The sequence below is a fragment of the Dendropsophus ebraccatus genome, chromosome 7, assembly GCF_027789765.1.
Source record: "Dendropsophus ebraccatus isolate aDenEbr1 chromosome 7, aDenEbr1.pat, whole genome shotgun sequence".
NCBI classification, from domain to species: Eukaryota; Metazoa; Chordata; class Amphibia; order Anura; family Hylidae; genus Dendropsophus; species Dendropsophus ebraccatus.
The window spans coordinates 144,159,322-144,177,513 of NC_091460.1; the positions used below are offsets into that span (position 1 = coordinate 144,159,322).

Consider the following 18,192-nt stretch of genomic DNA (forward strand, 5'->3'; position numbering starts at 1 on the left):
TGCACACAGTGTATGAAATACCGGACGTCTGCGCGGATGTCAAAATAATGGCCACGACAATTATTTTCTGACGTCCTTTGCAAACAGCGGACGTTATTCTGTAGTTATTCACACAGAGTTTGTGTTTTTTTTCACCGTCCTTTCACTGTTTTTACTATTACTGTAAATTCAATGGACATTTCAATTAAAGACAAAGTGGTGGATCAGTCCACCTATCCTAGAACAATGGACCGACTGCCATCACTGCACTGACAAGCGGCCAAACAGCCAAATGATGGACATCATTTTTTATTTTCAAAAATGGAGAGGAAAAAACGTAGTGGAAACATAGCCTACACTATATTACTCAATTCTATTGGCTACTAAACCTCAGTGTTCTGTGTACGAACAGTTATATTGTTCTCAATTCTATCCTTTAAGTCAATCATCAGTTGTGAATTTTTGGACCTGAGGAAATGTAAGTAATGTGTGAAACTTGATACCCAAAAATGTGCTACGATGAAGCCATGATGTACTGTACAATAAATATGGACTTGTGCCTTACAAATGGACCGGTAGATGAATGAAGAAGAATGTTACTTTTCTAATGAAAAAAGAAATAAATCGTTTGTGCTTAACCTTTTGTCCTAAATATCTGTCTTTCATTCCTTTAAGGTTTAATCCAAATGACTGCAGATGAATTCTGTTTTTACCACGGGATGAGAGACAGCGGTGTGTGCTTTCCAGACTTTCCAAGAAAACAAGTGCGAGGACCAGCATCAAACTACTTGGACCAAATGGAGGAGTATGACAAAGTGGAAGAGATCAGCAGGTTCATATCAATAACATTTCTTTTATCTTAAAAAACACTGACAACTTTTGTGGTTTTGACAGTAAATTAACTTCGTCTGGCCTGATTCTCCACAGCTGTGCCCTCCAGATGTTTTGCTCATCTGCTGTTTATGTGATTGCCTGGGAACAAATGCTTTTTTAATATTTTGGATGCTCGTCATGCTTTCTCAGTTGTTAGTGGAGCACTTCCGACACACAGCGTTCTCCCACTAGTATGTTTATAGATTTCCTTTTCTAATTAAGTCCCAAATTAATTTAGCCCTTTCCGTCTAAATAAGAAAAGTAAGGGACGACTTCTGTAAATACTTTCTTTGGCCTTTGTCTTCATAGTTTTACATGGCATGTTTGTCATTGCTATGACTGCTTCAAAGACTTTGGTTCTCTATAGAGATGAGAGAATCAGTTAAAAATTTGATTCACAAATATTCGGTCGGATCACAAATATTTATGAATCTCATGCCAACATATCACAATAAAACAGTCAAACCATTGTAGCTACAATAGGAAGACTATTAGCAAGTAATAGTCATTGTTGTGATAAAAAAAAATTGAAAAATGTCAAATAAAAAAAAATGTAAATTTTCGTCCTGGACAGCAGTGGACGTTGGTGGATCAGCCGCGTAAAATTACCTTTCTCCCAGTACAGCAGTGGGCATTGATGGATCAACTTTGGACAACAGCACCCACAGACTGGGGTCACTGGACACTGGCTTTACTTCTCCCACACATTGGGATACCAATGGGTCAACTTCACCCACAGCACCCATCTAAAATGGATGCTCCTCACCCTATAGAGAGAGAAGAGCATAGGAGAGTCCATTGTGGGTGGGTGTCTGTGGGTCCTGTGGGTGACGTTATTCCAGTGTGTGGGAGAAGTGAAGCTGGTGTCCAGTTAACCCAGTCTGTGGGTGAAGTTAACCCATTGGTATCCCATTGTGTGGGATTAGTGAAGCCAGTTTCCATTAAACGCAGTCTCTGGGTGCTGTTGGTGTAAAGTTGATTCATCAATGTTCTCTGCTGTCCTGAGAGAAAGTTTATTTTAAAGCAGCTGATCCACCTACGTCCACTGCTGTCAAGGGGGAAAACTTTTTCCAATTTCTACCACTGTCAAGACAATGGCTGTAGGACAAAACATTACTCTGTAATAGTCCCACTATTGTAGCTACAATGGTTTGACTTTTTTGTTGTGATTCATTTGCATGATATTCATGAATATTCACAAATAGGACCGAATATTTACTCACTTCTAGTTATATAGATGAACTATTGTGATTGTTGGCTTTCTTGAAAATGTGTAAATACTTGATACAATTTAATATAGAAATGCTAACCTACTCTAGATATAGTTACCGAAGAAATTAACTAAACTTCTATTTACACTGAAATTCATGGTTTCCATGAGACTTTTCATCTGGATTTCCATTTTTTGACAGTCTGCTATGTCATTCATTGTTTCTGTCAAACATATTGGAACTCCAACGAAAACCCTGTCCCATGAAAGTCAACAATGTCTGGTAGGATTATCCAACTGGGCCCAGTTATTTTCTACTTCCATTTTTTCTTTACATTTTTGCCCAGTGCTTGACCCTTCAAAAGAAAGAGCCCAGTCATCAATGTGCCATAAATGTGCATCTTGCACCGGTGGCTGAAGGAGTTAGATGCAGCCCTAGGGAATCCTGAATAACATGGATACAGACATTGTCGGTTTTCCAGACAGCCTTAAGGCTGCATCCAACTTTGTTAGCCACCGGTATTCAAGTGCATAGCCTTCAGGTTTGGGTGAACCTGTGGGTGCTGGAGGTTGGCTCTTCTCTAATCGCATACTCTCATTCTCTAATCTATTTTCCATAGACTATAACAGTGCCTCTTTTTTGCAGAAAGCATAAGCACAACTGCTACTGCCTCCAAGAGGTTATGAGAGGCCTGAGGCAACCGGTTGGAGCGATGCATTGCGGAGATGGATCACACCGACTCTTTATCCTGGAAAAAGAAGGTTATGTGAAGATTCTTACACCAGAAGGAGATTTAGTAAAGGAGCCTTTCCTCGACATACATAAAGTGGTTCAAAGCGGCATTAAGGTCAGACATAGTTGTAATACTTTGTACCAATATGTTTTTTAAATGGTCAAATTGATCACATAGCGTAATAGACTTAAGGACCTATTACATTGACTAAATATCGTCTGTATTTGGCCGCTTCATGTAATAGGAAGGGTTAAAAGGCAACGATCAGCCGGCATGCACGATCTCAGCTGATCTTTGTCTTTTAACATGTTGAAAAAACTACAAAGATAGCAACGGTCTTCTACAACGGCAGCAGACTTCTACTCTTTCCTATGGGCCACCTGGATGATCCAAAGATCATTCGGGGAGCCCTTCCCACAGTTCCCAATCCACGGACTTTACATCACAGATGATGTCATCAGCAAATTCACCATACATAGCGCACGATCTAACAAAGCTGTCAGTGATTGGTCACTGATAATGGTTGTTGGGGGAGTGGCCGCCAGAGAGTTTATATAAGGGAGATCAGTACCATAGGCAGATTCATAGCTAGACTTCCTGAAGAAGCTGCATTTCACAGTGAAACATGTTGAAAGGGCTATGTTTTATCTTTTAAATTGCTACCCTCGTGCTCCACACATGTTATATACATAATCAGGTACAATAACCTTTGCTGTAAATTTCTCAGCAAAGTTTTTAAGTAATTAAATAAAAGAGATGTTTTACAGCCTGGGGGACAGGTGTTAGTGGCCATATTGAACCCCTGACCTCCGACTAGCAGGACTTGTGATTGTGCATTATACATTGCTGGGGAGGTATATTGTGCTGCATCTCTGGGCGGTTGGTTAGTGCCGCACTGTGGTATCTGGTGCTGCTAGCGGGTCGTCTATCTACTGCATGTTGGTATTTGGTTAGTGCTGTTGGGGTAATTGCGCTGCATGTAATACTTGTAAGGTGGTAACATGGATACTGCACAGTAGTATTTGCCCCCATGTATGTCCTGAATGCAAAAGGTTTGATAATCTTTGCAAAGTGATAACTTCAAGAAGTCAGGTACTTTTCCCTCAAAGCCTTTGTAGCTAGTGAGTGAGGCAATAAGAGACCCGGCCATATGTTCCTCTATGCCAGCAATACAGAACAACGTCAGATAACAATTAAGTTAGTGTCCTAATAATCAGCCATAAAGCATGCAGATATACAACAGTACCACATAACATCCAGGCAGATAGTGTTACTAGTACCCTGGGAGTCTAGGGCACTGAAGGGCTTAAAGGGGTAGTTCACCCAAAAATGTTTTCTTTCAAATCAACTGGTGTTAGAAAGAGCCAGAGATTTGTAATTTACTTCTGCTGTATGTGCTGCAGGAAGTGGTGTATTATCTCCAGTCTTCCAGTACTTTTAAGCTGCTGTATGCCCTGCAGGAAAAGGTGTATTCTCTTCAGTCTGACACAGTGCTCTCTGCTGCCACCTCTGTCCATGTCAGGAACTGTCCAGAGCAGGAGAGGTTTTCTATGGAGATTTGCTGCTGCTCTGGACAGTTCCTGACATGGACAGAGGTGGCAGCAGAGAGCACTGTGTCAGATTGGAGAGAATACACCACTTCCTGCAGGACATACAGCAGCTGATAAGCACTGGAAGAGGATATTTTTTTAATAGAAGAAAATTACTTTCTGGCACCAGATGATTTTAAAGATTTTCTGGGGGGTGAACAACCCCTTTAAGGGGGGAGGGGAGATGATGCAGTATAAATGCATAATCACAGTCTACTAGTTACTCCCCTCTCCAAGCTGTAGTAAGAGAAAGTTATACACTGACAGTTCAGCTTCATGTCTCCTCCCTGCACTGGTCATATAGATGAGTGCACTGAGATGAGGGACATTTAATAAAGATCAAGATCCCCAGTGGAGAGCTCAGGGCTTCTGCATAGACTTTTTATTAGAAGTGGCAATATCTGCAACTACCATGCAGCTTAGCGGGTGCAAGTACCATGCAGCTTAGAGGGTGCAACTACCATGCAGCTTAGAGGGTGCAACTACCATGCAGCTTAGAGGGTGCAACTACCATGCAGCTTAGAGGGTGCAACCACCATGCAGCTTAGAGGGTGCAACTACCATGCAGCTTAGAGGGTGCAACTACCATGCAGCTTAGAGGGTGCAACTACCATGCAGCTTAGAGGGCACACCTTCTATGCAGCTTAGAGGGCGAGTCTACCATGCAGCTTAGCTGCCGCAACTACCATGCAGCTTAGAGGCCGCAACTACCATGCAGCGTAGAAGGCGCAACTACCATGCAGCTTAGAGGGTGCAACTACCATGCAGCTTAGAGGGCACACCTTCTATGCAGCTTAGAGGGCGAGTCTACCATGCAGCTTAGCTGCCGCAACTACCATGCAGCTTAGAGGCCGCAACTACCATGCAGCGTAGAAGGCGCAACTGCCATGCAGCTTAGATGGTGCAACTACCATGCAGCTTAGAGGGCACACCTTCTATGCAGCTTAGAGGGCGAGTCTACCATGCAGCTTAGCGGCCGCAACTACCATGCAGCTTAGAGGCCGCAACTACCATGCAGCGTAGAAGGCGCAACTGCCATGCAGCTTAGATGGTGCAACAACCATGCAGCTTAGAGGGAGCAACTACCATGCAGCTGAGAGGGCGAGTCAACCATGCAGCTTAGAGGGAGCAACTACCATGCAGCTTACAGGGCGCAACTACCATGCAGCTTAGAGAGTGCAGTGCTTTGAAGTCTCCTCTAAAATAAGTGTTTATGACACAACATGAAAGAGACAGAAATGAAAGCAGCATAAAAATAAGTCTTCCAAGAATAACATTACGGGAAAAACATCTGGATGATAATCAAAGTGTTTGAAGTTTTTCATGGATAGATTAGCAGATTTTTGGCTACACGGGTCAGGTCAGCCGTCAGATTTGTTGGTGGTAGTGTGATGGTGTTAGAGTGCTTCTCTGCATTAGGACCTGACCTTGTTAAAGGGATATTGACTGTTCCAGCTCTGGGTTGTGTGTGATGAAAAAGCAGAATCTAATCTGTACAGTGTATTGCGGCAGAATGGGAGATGAGCCGCTCATTCATGAAACTCTACTAATGCTGAGAAGTAGAGATCAGCGACCTCCAGTGTGTGGCACCTAATTACCACTGGCGGAAGCTTCCTGGAAAACATGAGTCATGCCCGACCCCTATTACCCTTGACACCATCTTCAGGAAAGCCCCCTACACCTTATGGGGCGTCGGAAGTATAAGGTGCAAAGGGACCTTAAAGTTATATGGCAAAAAAAAAATTTTCTTTCAATTAGATTTTTAATTTTAGTGTTTTAGACTGAAAAGAATACACCACTTCCTGCAGGACATACAGCAGCTGATAAGTACTGGAAAACTTAACATTTTTTAAAAAAAGTAAATTACAAATCTATATAACTTTTTGAAACCAGCTGATTTGAAAGAAAAAGATTTTCGCTGGAGTACCCCTTTAAGTCACGTGACATGGAGTGAATGCGATGTAGGTGGACTAATCAGATTTAATGTATCTAATCTTTTATGTTGTTTAAAGAATCCTTTCATTCCTACAAATATGCAGCGACAGGAGGTGTCTAGGCCATCATTATCCTGTATGCCAGTGCATTGTGAGGGTCCTGTATGCCCGTGCATTGTGAGGGTCCTGTATGCCCGTGCATTGTTAGGGTCCTGTATGCCAGTGCATTGTTAGGGTCCTGTATGCCAGTGCATTGTGAGGGTCCTGTATGCCAGTGCATTGTGAGGGTCCTGTATGCCAGTGCATTGTGAGGGTCCTGTATGCCAGTGCATTGTTAGGGTCCTGTATGCCCGTGCATTGTTAGGGTCCTGTATGCCCGTGCATTGTGAGGGTCCTGTATGCCAGTGCATTGTGAGGGTCCTGTATGCCCGTGCATTGTTAGGGTCCTGTATGCCCGTGCATTGTGAGGGTCCTGTATGCCCGTGCATTGTTAGGGTCCTGTATGCCAGTGCATTGTGAGGGTCCTGTATGCCCGTGCATTGTTAGGGTCCTGTATGCCAGTGCATTGTGAGGGTCCTGTATGCCAGTGCATTGTGAGGGTCCTGTATGCCAGTGCATTGTGAGGGTCCTGTATGCCAGTTTATTGTGAGGGTCCTGTATGCCAGTGCATTGTGAGGGTCCTGTATGCCAGTGCATTGTGAGGGTCCTGTATGCCCGTGCATTGTGAGGGTCCTGTATGCCAGTACATTGTGAGGGTCCTGTATGCCCGTGCATTGTTAGGGTCCTGTATGCCTGTGCATTGTGAGGGTCCTGTATGCCAGTGCATTGTGAGGGTCCTGTATGCCTGTGCATTGTGAGGGTCCTGTATGCCAGTGCATTGTGAGGGTCCTGTATGCCAGTGCATTGTGAGGGTCCTGTATGCCAGTACATTGTGAGGGTCCTGTATGCCAGTTTATTGTGAGGGTCCTGTATGCCAGTGCATTGTGAGGGTCCTGTATGCCAGTGCATTGTGAGGGTCCTGTATGCCAGTTTATTGTGAGGGTCCTGTATGCCAGTGCATTGTGAGGGTCCTGTATGCCAGTGCATTGTGAGGGTCCTGTATGCCAGTGCATTGTGAGGGTCCTGTATGCCAGTGCATTGTGAGGGTCCTGTATGCCAGTGCATTGTGAGGGTCCTGTATGCCAGTGCATTGTGAGGGTCCTGTATGCCAGTGCATTGTGAGGGTCCTTGCAATACTCATTAGATGAATTGTTTGGATACAAGTATATGAATAATCTTGCACATAATGTTACAGATCTGCGCTATAATATACGAGAATTTAGAGATTATTATAATGAATAATGACAACCTACCACTCACATAAAACGCTAAACTAGAACTTCAGATTTCTGTACAAAATGTATGGTTTACACGAAAATCGCTACCTTTTCAGTGCGTACAGACTGATAGGCGGCCGGGGGGGGGGGGAGGGGCGAGGCAGGGAGGAAGCGTGAGTTCCTACTGTGACAAATTTATCATGACTTACGGTGGCAACCAGGCAAAAATCTACACCTGCTCCGGAGCAGGATTGGACGGTAAGGCTATGTTCACACTACGTATATTTTCGTAAAACTACAGCCGTTGTTTCCAATTGCAACAACGGCCGTGATTAATACGAAAATATACGTGCAGTTGCCACCTATGGAATCCCGACCGGTTTGTATACACTAAGTATATACTCCGTCCGGGATCCCTAGCGGCATTGCGAGAAACTGACATGTCAGTTTTCTGCGGCCGCTATTCATTGAAAACCCTGTCAGTGCACACTGTGGAGCGAGCGGCTCGGATGCGCCTGCATCAGAACTAAGTGGCGCTAAAGATCATCCGCCCGGTACTGCAGTACCATCCGGGATGATCTTTTCTGAGACCGCCGTTCCATGACCCGGCGGTCACGGTTCTGATGCAGGCACATCCGTGTGCGTCCGCATCAGAACTCTCCACTGCACACTATGGAGCATGCGGCCAGAGCTCTGACAGGGTTTTCTGCGGCCGCTATTCAATGAATAGTGGCCGCAGAAAACTGACTATGTGTATACACTCCGGCCGGGATTCCATAGGCGGCAACGGCACGTATATTTTCGTATAAATCACGGCCGTTGTTGCAGTCGGCAACAACAGCCGTAGTTTTACGAAAATATATGTAGTGTGAACATGCCTAAGGCTGCATTCACACGTTTCATGTTCCGCACGGAACACGGACGTGTAATGCCTGTAACGGACTCTCCCCCGCCCGGGCAGCATCTGTAATTAGATGCTGGGAGTGGGGGAACTGTACAGATATGCGCCGCGCTGTAATGAATCAGCTGCACGGCTCTGTCATTACAGCGCGGCACATATCTGTACAGTTCCCCCGCTCTCAGCATCTACTTACAGATGCTGCCCGGGCGGGGGAGAGTCCAATGCAGTGTGAATGCAGCCTAAGTCTAATGCAGTGTGAATGTCGTCAAAGTTGCTACCACCCCTCCTTGGACTCGGTCCTGGACTATATGCTTTTACTACAAGTACCACAATAGAGGTTTTCTGCTTGTCTAACAATATGTGTTTATGTCCGGATTATCAGCAGTATAGAGAATCTGCTCCTAAAATAATTGGACTATAGAAGTGATGGAGGATGTGGGATAAAAGATATAAAATTAAGGATCTAAAAAGGTTAAACTCACTCGCTGCCTTGTGGGAGAATCTGGTTACGCTGGAATTGGGCGAGCTGGTATGAGCGTTCTCACAGCCATCGACTTTAACGTCTGCCAAAATATTTCGACTTTGCTATCTTCTTCGAGTCCCTGTATCTTGATGTGTATTTCAGGGATGTGATTATTTCTCGGAGCTCGGTGCTATGTGGCACGTCTCTCGGCCAAACAGATTGAGTCCATATGGTTTTCATTATGTGGTTTCACGAGTAGAATAATTATTCCTTCTCCAGCAAGGTGCTATGCAGCAAGTGTTTAAAAGGTTTGTAACAATAACAGCAAATCACATGATTCCAAATCATTCAAAACAATAGAAACATTTGACCTTTATTTACATCATTGAAAAAAAACGTTTGATTTTGCCAGTTTTGGTCCAGTAAAAGAATCTGTAAAACATACATTAAAGTAGAACACCGTGACCTTTCACCTCTTGTTGCCTTAGCTTAAAGTGTTGTTAGAACTTTCAAAAACTAAATAAACTATAGATGTGATATAAAGCAATTTGCAATATACATTCTTTTTTTTTTTTTTTTTGGTTATCATGGAGAATACGTCACTTCCTGTTTTCTGACAGGAAACAGTCAAAAACAGGAAGTCTTGTGTATCCCAGGCCATCTGAGCGCTGAGCGCTCACAGAGAGAAGGCGGTCATGTGATTGATTGACATATTAAGCCGTGACTCTCTATACTGGCCGGAATTCCTGTGTTTAGTCTGTTTTTTCATCCAGCACATCTGCCTTCGGGAGACTGGACCTGGACACAGTAAGTATAGATGTTATATAGCAGCCTTCAGGAGACTGGACCTGGATACAGTAAGTATAGCTGTTATATAGCAGCCTTCAGGAGACTGGACCTGGATACAGTAAGTATAGCTGTTATATAGCAGCCTTCAGGAGACTGGACCTGGATACAGTAAGTATAGCTGTTATATAGCAGCCTTCAGGAGACTGGACCTGGATACAGTGAGTATAGCTGTTATATAGCTGCCTTCAGGAGACTGGACCTGGATACAGTAAGTATAGCTGTTATATAGCTGCCTTCAAGAGACTGGACATGGATACAGTAAGTATAGTTGTTATATAGCTGCCTTCAGGAGACTGGACCTGGATTTCTGGTAAGTTCAGCTTTGTATTACAGCAAGATAACAACAACAAAAAATAATGAATGTACATGGCAAACTTGCTTTATTTCACATCTACTGTTGATTTAGATTTTGAAAGTTATAATGACACAAGGAGGTACTTAAGAGAAAAAAAATTGTTCTCAAATCAACTGGTGTCTGAAAGTTATACAAATGTGTAGATTACTTCTATTAAAAAACCATCTCAAGTCTTCCAGTACGTATCAGCTTCTGTATGCCCTACAGGAAGTGGTGTATTCTCTTCAGTCTGACACAGTGCTCTCTGCTGCCACCTCTGTCCATGTCAGCAACAGTCCAGAGCAGGAGAGGTTTTCTATGGGGATTTGCTGCTGCTCTGGACAGTTCCTGACATGGACAGAGGTGGCAGCAGTGAGCACTGTGTCAGACTGGAGAAAATACACCACTTCCTGCAGGACATACAGCAGCTGAAAAGTACTGAAAGATTTTTTTTTAAATAGAAGTAAATTACAAATCTATATAACTTTTTGAAACCAGTTAATTTGAAAGAAAAATATTTTTGCTGAAGTACCTCTTTAAGGTCCCAACAGATCAATCACAGCAGCTTTCCTACTTAGACTACCATTGGGCAGGGCGGGTCCCCACTGTAGCCTGTGATTGTTAATGAGGGGCAATTCCTAGTACCAATGCATCAAAGAAAACAGGAAGAAGCAGTAAAGAGTGGGAGGAGCAGAACCGCAGTGGTGGAGGATCCAGGAAGGTGAGTATCCTATTATTGTTATACCATCCCAGACATAGATCATTTTTTAATCACCTTATTTCTTTTATTATAACAGTGCAATGGAATTTATCTTTTAAAAATTAAACTAGATGCAGGTCTTGTTCCTGTTATTGTTGTCCTTACTGAACGATGTTTGCTCGCTGCTGTAGCTGGGTGCTCACTATCCTGGGTGCTCACTATCCTGGGCGCTCACTATCCTGGGCGCTCACTATCCTGAGTGCTCACTATCCTGGGTGCTCACTATCCTGGGTGCTCACTATCCTGGGCGCTCACTATCCTGAGTGCTCACTATCCTGGGTGCTTGCTATCCTGGGCGCTCGCTATCCTGGGTGCTCGCTATCCTGGACGCTCGCTATCCTGGGTGCTCGCTATCCTGGGCGCTCGCTTTCCTGGTCGTTCGCTCTCCTGGGCGCTCGATATCCTGGGCGCTCGCTATCCTGGGCGCTCACTATCCTGGGTGTTCACTATCCTGGGCGCTCACTATCCTTGGTGCTCACTATCCTGGGCGCTCACTATCCTGAGTGCTCACTATCCTGGGCGCTCACTATCCTGGGTGCTCACTATCCTGAGTGCTCACTATCCTGGGCGCTCACTATCCTGGGTGCTCACTATCCTGGGTGCTCACTATCCTGGGCGCTCACTATCCTGGGCGCTCACTATCCTGAGTGCTCACTATCCTGGGTGCTTGCTATCCTGGGCGCTCGCTATCCTGGGTGCTCGCTATCCTGGACGCTCGCTATCCTGGGTGCCTGCTATCCTGGGCGCTCGCTTTCCTGGTCGTTCGCTCTCCTGGGCGCTCGATATCCTGGGCGCTCACTATCCTGGGTGTTCACTATCCTGGGCGCTCGCTATCCTGGGCGCTCGCTATCCTGGGCGCTCGCTATCCTGTGTGCTCGCTATCCTGGGTGCTCGCTATCCTGGACGCTCGCTTTCCTGGGCGCTCGCTATCCTGGGCGCTCGCTATCCTGGGCGCTCGCTATCCTGGGCGCTCACTATCCTGGGTGTTCACTATCCTGGGCGCTCACTATCCTTGGTGCTCACTATCCTGGGCGCTCACTATCCTGAGCGCTCACTATCCTGGGCGCTCACTATCCTGGGTGCTCACTATCCTGGGTGCTCACTATCCTTGGTGCTCACTATCCTGGGCGCTCGCTATACTTGGCGCTCACTATCCTGGGTGCTAACTATCCTGGGCGCTCACTATCCTGGGTGCTCGCTATCCTGGGCGCTCACTATCCTGGGTGCTCGCTATCCTGGGCGCACGCTATCCTGGGCGCTCGCTATCCTGGGTGCTTACTATCCTGGGCGCTCACTATCCTGGGCGCTCGCTATCCTGGGTGCTCGCTATCCTGGGCACACGCTATCCTGGGCGCTCGCTATCCTGGGCGCTCGCTATCCTGGGCGCTCGCTATCCTGGGTGCTCACTATCCCGGGCGCTCACTATCCTGGGCGCTCACTATCCTGGGCGCTCGCTATCCTGGGTGCTCGCTATCCTGGGCGCTCGCTATCCTGGGTGCTCACTATCCTGAGCGCTCACTATCCTGTACTTTGGAGGAAGGTCACAGGGAGGGCATGCCGTCTCAGAAAGTAACACTTTGATCATTTTAATTAGCACACTGTTAAAATCCTATTTGTTATACGGTAATTATACAGAGCAGATTGCTGAATAGAAGGATATACACACCCTTGTACTGACTAAATTATTGTTTTTCATTGTGGCTGCTGCATTCTCTTGGCTTATCCACGTAAGAGTCGGCGCCAATCCTGAATCACATATCATCCATTCTTACATTAGGTAGTATAGAATTGTTACAACATCAGCAACTTTAGTTGCACTTACAATAAAAGCTACAAGATTTCATATATATATATATATATATATATATATATATATATATATATATATAAAATAAAAGAAATTTAAGAAAGTAGTTTTAGGCCCTATTCACATGTTCGCAATTACGGACAGAAAATAGGATCAATTTCAATGGCCCCATTCACACATCTGTAGTTATGTATGCAGCTATGATCTGTACTGCAAAGAAAAAAGGACAGGCCCTAGTGCGGACTAATATTCAACAATAGAACCCTTTTTGATCCATATTTTTGCGGATACAATGCGCAAAATCCGCTATCTGCAAATAGTGATGGAAATATTAATCACACTTTTCCATTTTTGCTGATCAGCAAAAAGTACGGACGCAATACGGATGGAAATTTGCGGATTTGGGATGACAAATAGTGGACTCAAATTTGCGTAGTGAAAAATATACTGAGGTGTGAATAGACCCTACAATAAAAGCTTGATTTAAAAGATAGGTCATTTTATATGACACCCGCCGCAACCATGATCATCTGATCTTGCCAATGAGAACCCCAGCCGGCCACAGTATATGGCATGGCGGCCAGTCAGGTGAAAGCTATCAATGTAAACCATAGGGTTTAAAACTGTTACAATGGAAATTACCCTTAGGCTATGTTTACACAGTGTTATATTTAAGACAAGAACGGCCATTGTTGGCAATTAAAACAATGTCCGATGAGTGAATCGCTCCTCTAAACTAAGCGAAGAGCTTTGTTTGATCTTCACTCCGCTTATCAAGTCGCCGGCCTTTCATCGCTGCTCTGCTCCCTTCCACTCCATACCGGGTGACGGGGGAAAAGCTGGATCCAATCCTAGGAAACTTCGCTTAAAGGGGTTCTCCAGCACTAAAAAAACATGGCCACTTTCTTCTAGAGTCAGCACCGCTCTTGTCTCCAGTTCAGCTGTGGTTTGCAATTAAGCTCCATTCACTTCAATGGAAATGAGTTCCAAAACCTGCACCCAAACTGGAGACAAGAGTGGTGCTGTCTTTGGAAGAAAGTGGCCATTTTTGTGTAGCGCTGAATACCCCTTTAATTTAGATGAGCAATTCACTCATCTCTAATTTTAAGGCAAAAACGGCAGTTGTTTATACAGAATGTGAACATAGGCTTAGGCTGGGATCATGCATAGTATTTGGATCTACCAGGGGTGGAAATGACACAGAGAAAGAATATAATGAAATAATGTGCCTCTTTTCCTGTGCTTTGGGCCCACTCCTGGAGTTTGGTAAACATAGTTTCCCCCGATAGAGATCTGAACACCCAGACACCAACCTGTCAAAACTTTTAACATGTCCAAGGTTTTTTGGAAATGACAGGGACACCTTTTCTCATCTTGACCTTGTTGTTTTTGTCATTTTGTTGTGATCGAACCTGGTAGAAGTTTTGAAAACTACAGGAAGGTACGGGGATATGACACATCATTGATCAGCTTTCAGATGAATAATCCTGCCCGAGCGACGTCTCCTAGCTCATATATTCAGTTTGTCAGCAGAGTTCTCCATTAGTCTTTATAGGTCTTAGTAGATTTGTTTAGGAACCCCTGCCAGAATATTTTCATTTGGCTCCAGCAATAATTGTTTCATTCCTTATGGGCAGCTTTATACTTTTTGGATAACTCCTATCTGTGCTGTGAATATAGTTTGCTCCCGAGATCATGCAATGTTAAATAACATTTCAGGACTCTTAAAGTGTCCCTGTCGCTTTAAAAAAAATTGACATCCCTAGAACAGAGATGGGGAACCTTCGGTTACTCAGGCATGATGGGAATTGTAATTTTGCAACAACTGGAGAGCCGAAGATTCCCCATCCCTGTCCTAGAAACATGTCTCTTGTTCCAGGAGATGGCTTCCATACACTTACAATACTTCCTCAGTGCTTCCTCCTGACTTTATCTAACAATCTAAGACCTAAACCAGTTAAAATCTTTGTTATGTCTCTAGAACTATACAAACATTTTTTTAAGTGACAGTGCCCATTTAAAGGGGGGGTACTCTGGAGAAAAAAAAATGCTTTTATGTCAACTGGTTTCCAAAAATAATTTAGACTTCTAATGCTACGTTTACACGGAGCGATAATTCGCCCAATTGATCGTTTAACGATTTTGAAGCAACAATTTGGTTTTTATGACGATCGGCGTTTAGACGAATAAATCGTTAGAAAAGTCGTAAGAAAAATCAAATTCATTTAAGCCCATCTCACACATAGGGTGAATCTTTGAAAGGCTGTTTACACGAAGCGATCTGCGAATTTATAACGAACGACAATTTGAGAACATGTTGAAAGATCAAAATGAACGATTTCTCGCTCGTCGCTTGATCCTTTGCTGTGTTTACACGGAGCGATTATTGCTCAAATGCGATCGTTATTGCGAAAATTCGAACGATAATCGTTCTGTGTAAACGTAGCATGAATTACTTCTATTTAACAACCTTCCAGCTGCTGTATGTCCTGCAGGAAGTGGTGTATTCGCTCCAGTCTGACACAGCGCTCTCTGCTGCCACCTCTGTCCATGTCAGGAACTGTCCAGAGCAGGAGAGGTTTTCTATGGGGATTTGCTGCTGCTCTGGACAGTTCCTGACATGGACAGAGGTGGCAGCAGAGAGCGCTGTGTCACACTGGAGAGAATACACCACTTCCTGCAGGACATACAGCAGCTGATATGTACTAGAAGACTTGTACTAAAATCTGATCCACGTTGTGGGCACTACCAACTTTCCACCCACAAAAATGCGGACAGAAAATCCACAGTGTATCCTGTTGTTATGAACATTCCTGCAGCATTCAGACCCCGGTTCCTGTGCAGGATACTTTCACACCCGGCCGGCCGTCCTAGTCAGATGTCTCTCTTTATTTTGCATAATTACGTAGCATTTTTGTAATATAGGGAAGCAGGGCACGGTACTGCAGCTAGATTGGCTTGTCAGGAGTTGTTCACACTTCATGCATGAGTTCATCTTGTAATTGGATAGCCCTCTCAAGTGTTATTTGTGGAAGTCCTAATGAGTATGACAAGAGGAGAGGCACACCGAGCCTGAAAGGGCAGCATTTCTGTGGGGGAGCACCTCTAACCTTCCCGACTAGCCAAGAATGCCGCTCCTTCAGCCTTAGGAAATTTACTCTTTCTTGGTTTTGTTCCTATTATCTAAGATTTCAGAATCTGGGAGGAGGGGAAAAAAAGATAATACTTCATTGGTTTACATACACATGTGTACATTTCAATGTTCTCTGTTTCCTTGAGAGGAATCCCAAGGAGCCAATTAACCTAACGTGTTCCCAAACAATTCTCTGTTTGGAAAGAATAATTTTCAGTGTGGGTGTTCCTTGAAATTGTATGCCTCCTACCCTGTTATTACTGCAATGTGTGCAGCGCTCTGCAGAGTGCCAGCTCCATTCTCATGCACTGTATAGATTATGGCAATATCCCACACACAGTGCAAGATAATCCCTGTTTTGATTTTGTTAGGCGTACAAATCCTTTTTGAACGTTTAGTAATTTCAAAAATGTCGAAATCCCATCTGTATCGAGGAGGACGACGTGTAAACAGAAATTGCTTCATTTCGATGTTTTAATTAGTGATTTATTTGGTTAGAACGGTAGTCTGACATGTTTAAAGAGGGAGAAATCGAGGCTCGTTCTCTTCTACGTAACCCCGGAATGGAATTGTTTTCGTTACTCGCAGAGGTTGTCCATTTAAAGGCTATAAATTCAGGACTGCACTAATTGCCTTCGTGAAAATAAGGGGGATAATATTAGGATGATTTGTTGGTTTTGGCCCTTGCCGTCAGTCTGCAGAGCTGGAGGACTCGAGTACTATGTAAATGGAATCACTTCACTGCAAAACAACATTCTCTCTTGTGAGCAACCACCAAAGGGTGGTATGGTTTCATAAAGAAAGTAGAAGCTCAATTAAAGGAGAAGTCCCGTAAAAATTTCTATTAAAGTGTTATATTGCCCCCCTAAAATTATACAAATCCCCAATATACACTTATTACGGGAAATGCTTATAAAGTGCTTTTTTCCCTGCACTTACTACTGCATCAAGGCTTCACTTCCTGGATAACATGGTAATGTCACTTCCTGGATAACATGGTGATGTCACTTCCTGAATAACATGGTGCCATCATCCTCTCCAGCAGCCACAGCCTGCACAGCTCTGGGAGTCGGGTCGTGACTCGTGACATCACCATGTTATCCAGGAAGTGACATTACCATGTTATCCAGGAAGTGACATCACCATGTTATCCAGGAAGTGACATCACCGTGTTATCCAGGAAGTGACATCACCATGTTATTCAGGAAGTGACATCACCATGTTATCCAGGAAGTGATGTCACCATGTTATCCAGGAAGTGACATCACCATGTTATCTAGGAAGTGACATCACCATGTTATCCAGGAAGTGACATCACCATGTTATCCAGGAAGTGACATTACCATGTTATCCAGGAAGTGACGTCACCATGTTATCCAGGAAGTGACATCACCATGTTATCTAGGAAGTGACATCACCATGTTATACAGGAAGTGAAGCCTTGATGCAGTAGTAAGTGCAGGGAAAAAAGCACTTTATAAGCATTTCCTGTAATAAGTGTATATTGGGGATTTGTATAACTTTTGGGGGGCAATACAATACTTTAATAAAAATTTTCACTGGACTTCTTCTTTAAAGGAGTATTCCAAGAATAATTAACTTGTCCCTTATCCACAGGATAGGGGACAAATAAGAGATCATGGGGGTACGACCTTCAACCCCCCCAGTAATCTCTGGGGGGTTTGGATAGGGGACCTGTGGTTAGTGGACAAGTTAATTGTTCTTGGAATACCCCTTTAAAGGAACACACAGGGGAAAACTTCAAGGGGCTGTCAGATGTTTTACAAAACTTCATATACTGCAGGTGTCGTTGGAAAATAGAAAGAAAAAAAGAATAATGACCTACCTCCCTAAGATCCCGCACTGGTCCTCAGCAGCAGCTCCTGTCTTGGCCCTAGAGGTTGGCTGGCAGAGAATCAATGGAGCCGTATCATAGAGGGGGTTTCCTCTTTCTGGGGGTGGGGCAGCCCACCTCCAATACTTCAGGCCAGGCCGGTGCTTGGTAATAGACTGGTGCCGTGCACAGGAAGCGGGTCGCAGTCCAAAAAAGGACCATTCCACCTGCTTCCCCCGTGACGGCACCGGTCTATTCATGGTTAAAAAAAAAAAAAAAAGAAAAGAGATGTACTGTTTTTACATTCACTTTAAGGCTCCTATAGAAGTGCATGGGATCTATGCTGCACTTTCGCACGTCTCCACTTTCATACAGATGCAGAAGGAGATCAGGAGATGTTTTATCTAGTGCCACATGTACAGAGATAGTCTGCCCTAAATACCACTACAACTGCGAGCAAAGCGCCACACAGGGCC

At 44.3% G+C, this 18,192-nt stretch overlaps 1 protein-coding gene across 1 annotated transcript in view; it reads left to right on the forward strand.

Moving 5' to 3' along the window:
- The window catches only part of HHIP (hedgehog interacting protein), an 87,406-nt gene that overhangs the window by 16,728 nt on the left and 52,486 nt on the right, over nt 1-18,192 (forward strand). Inside the window, exons 3-4 of the mRNA XM_069976864.1 lie at nt 655-811; nt 2,709-2,910. Coding sequence (XP_069832965.1) covers nt 655-811; nt 2,709-2,910 — 359 coding nt within the window. The remainder of the gene's footprint in view (nt 1-654; nt 812-2,708; nt 2,911-18,192) is intronic.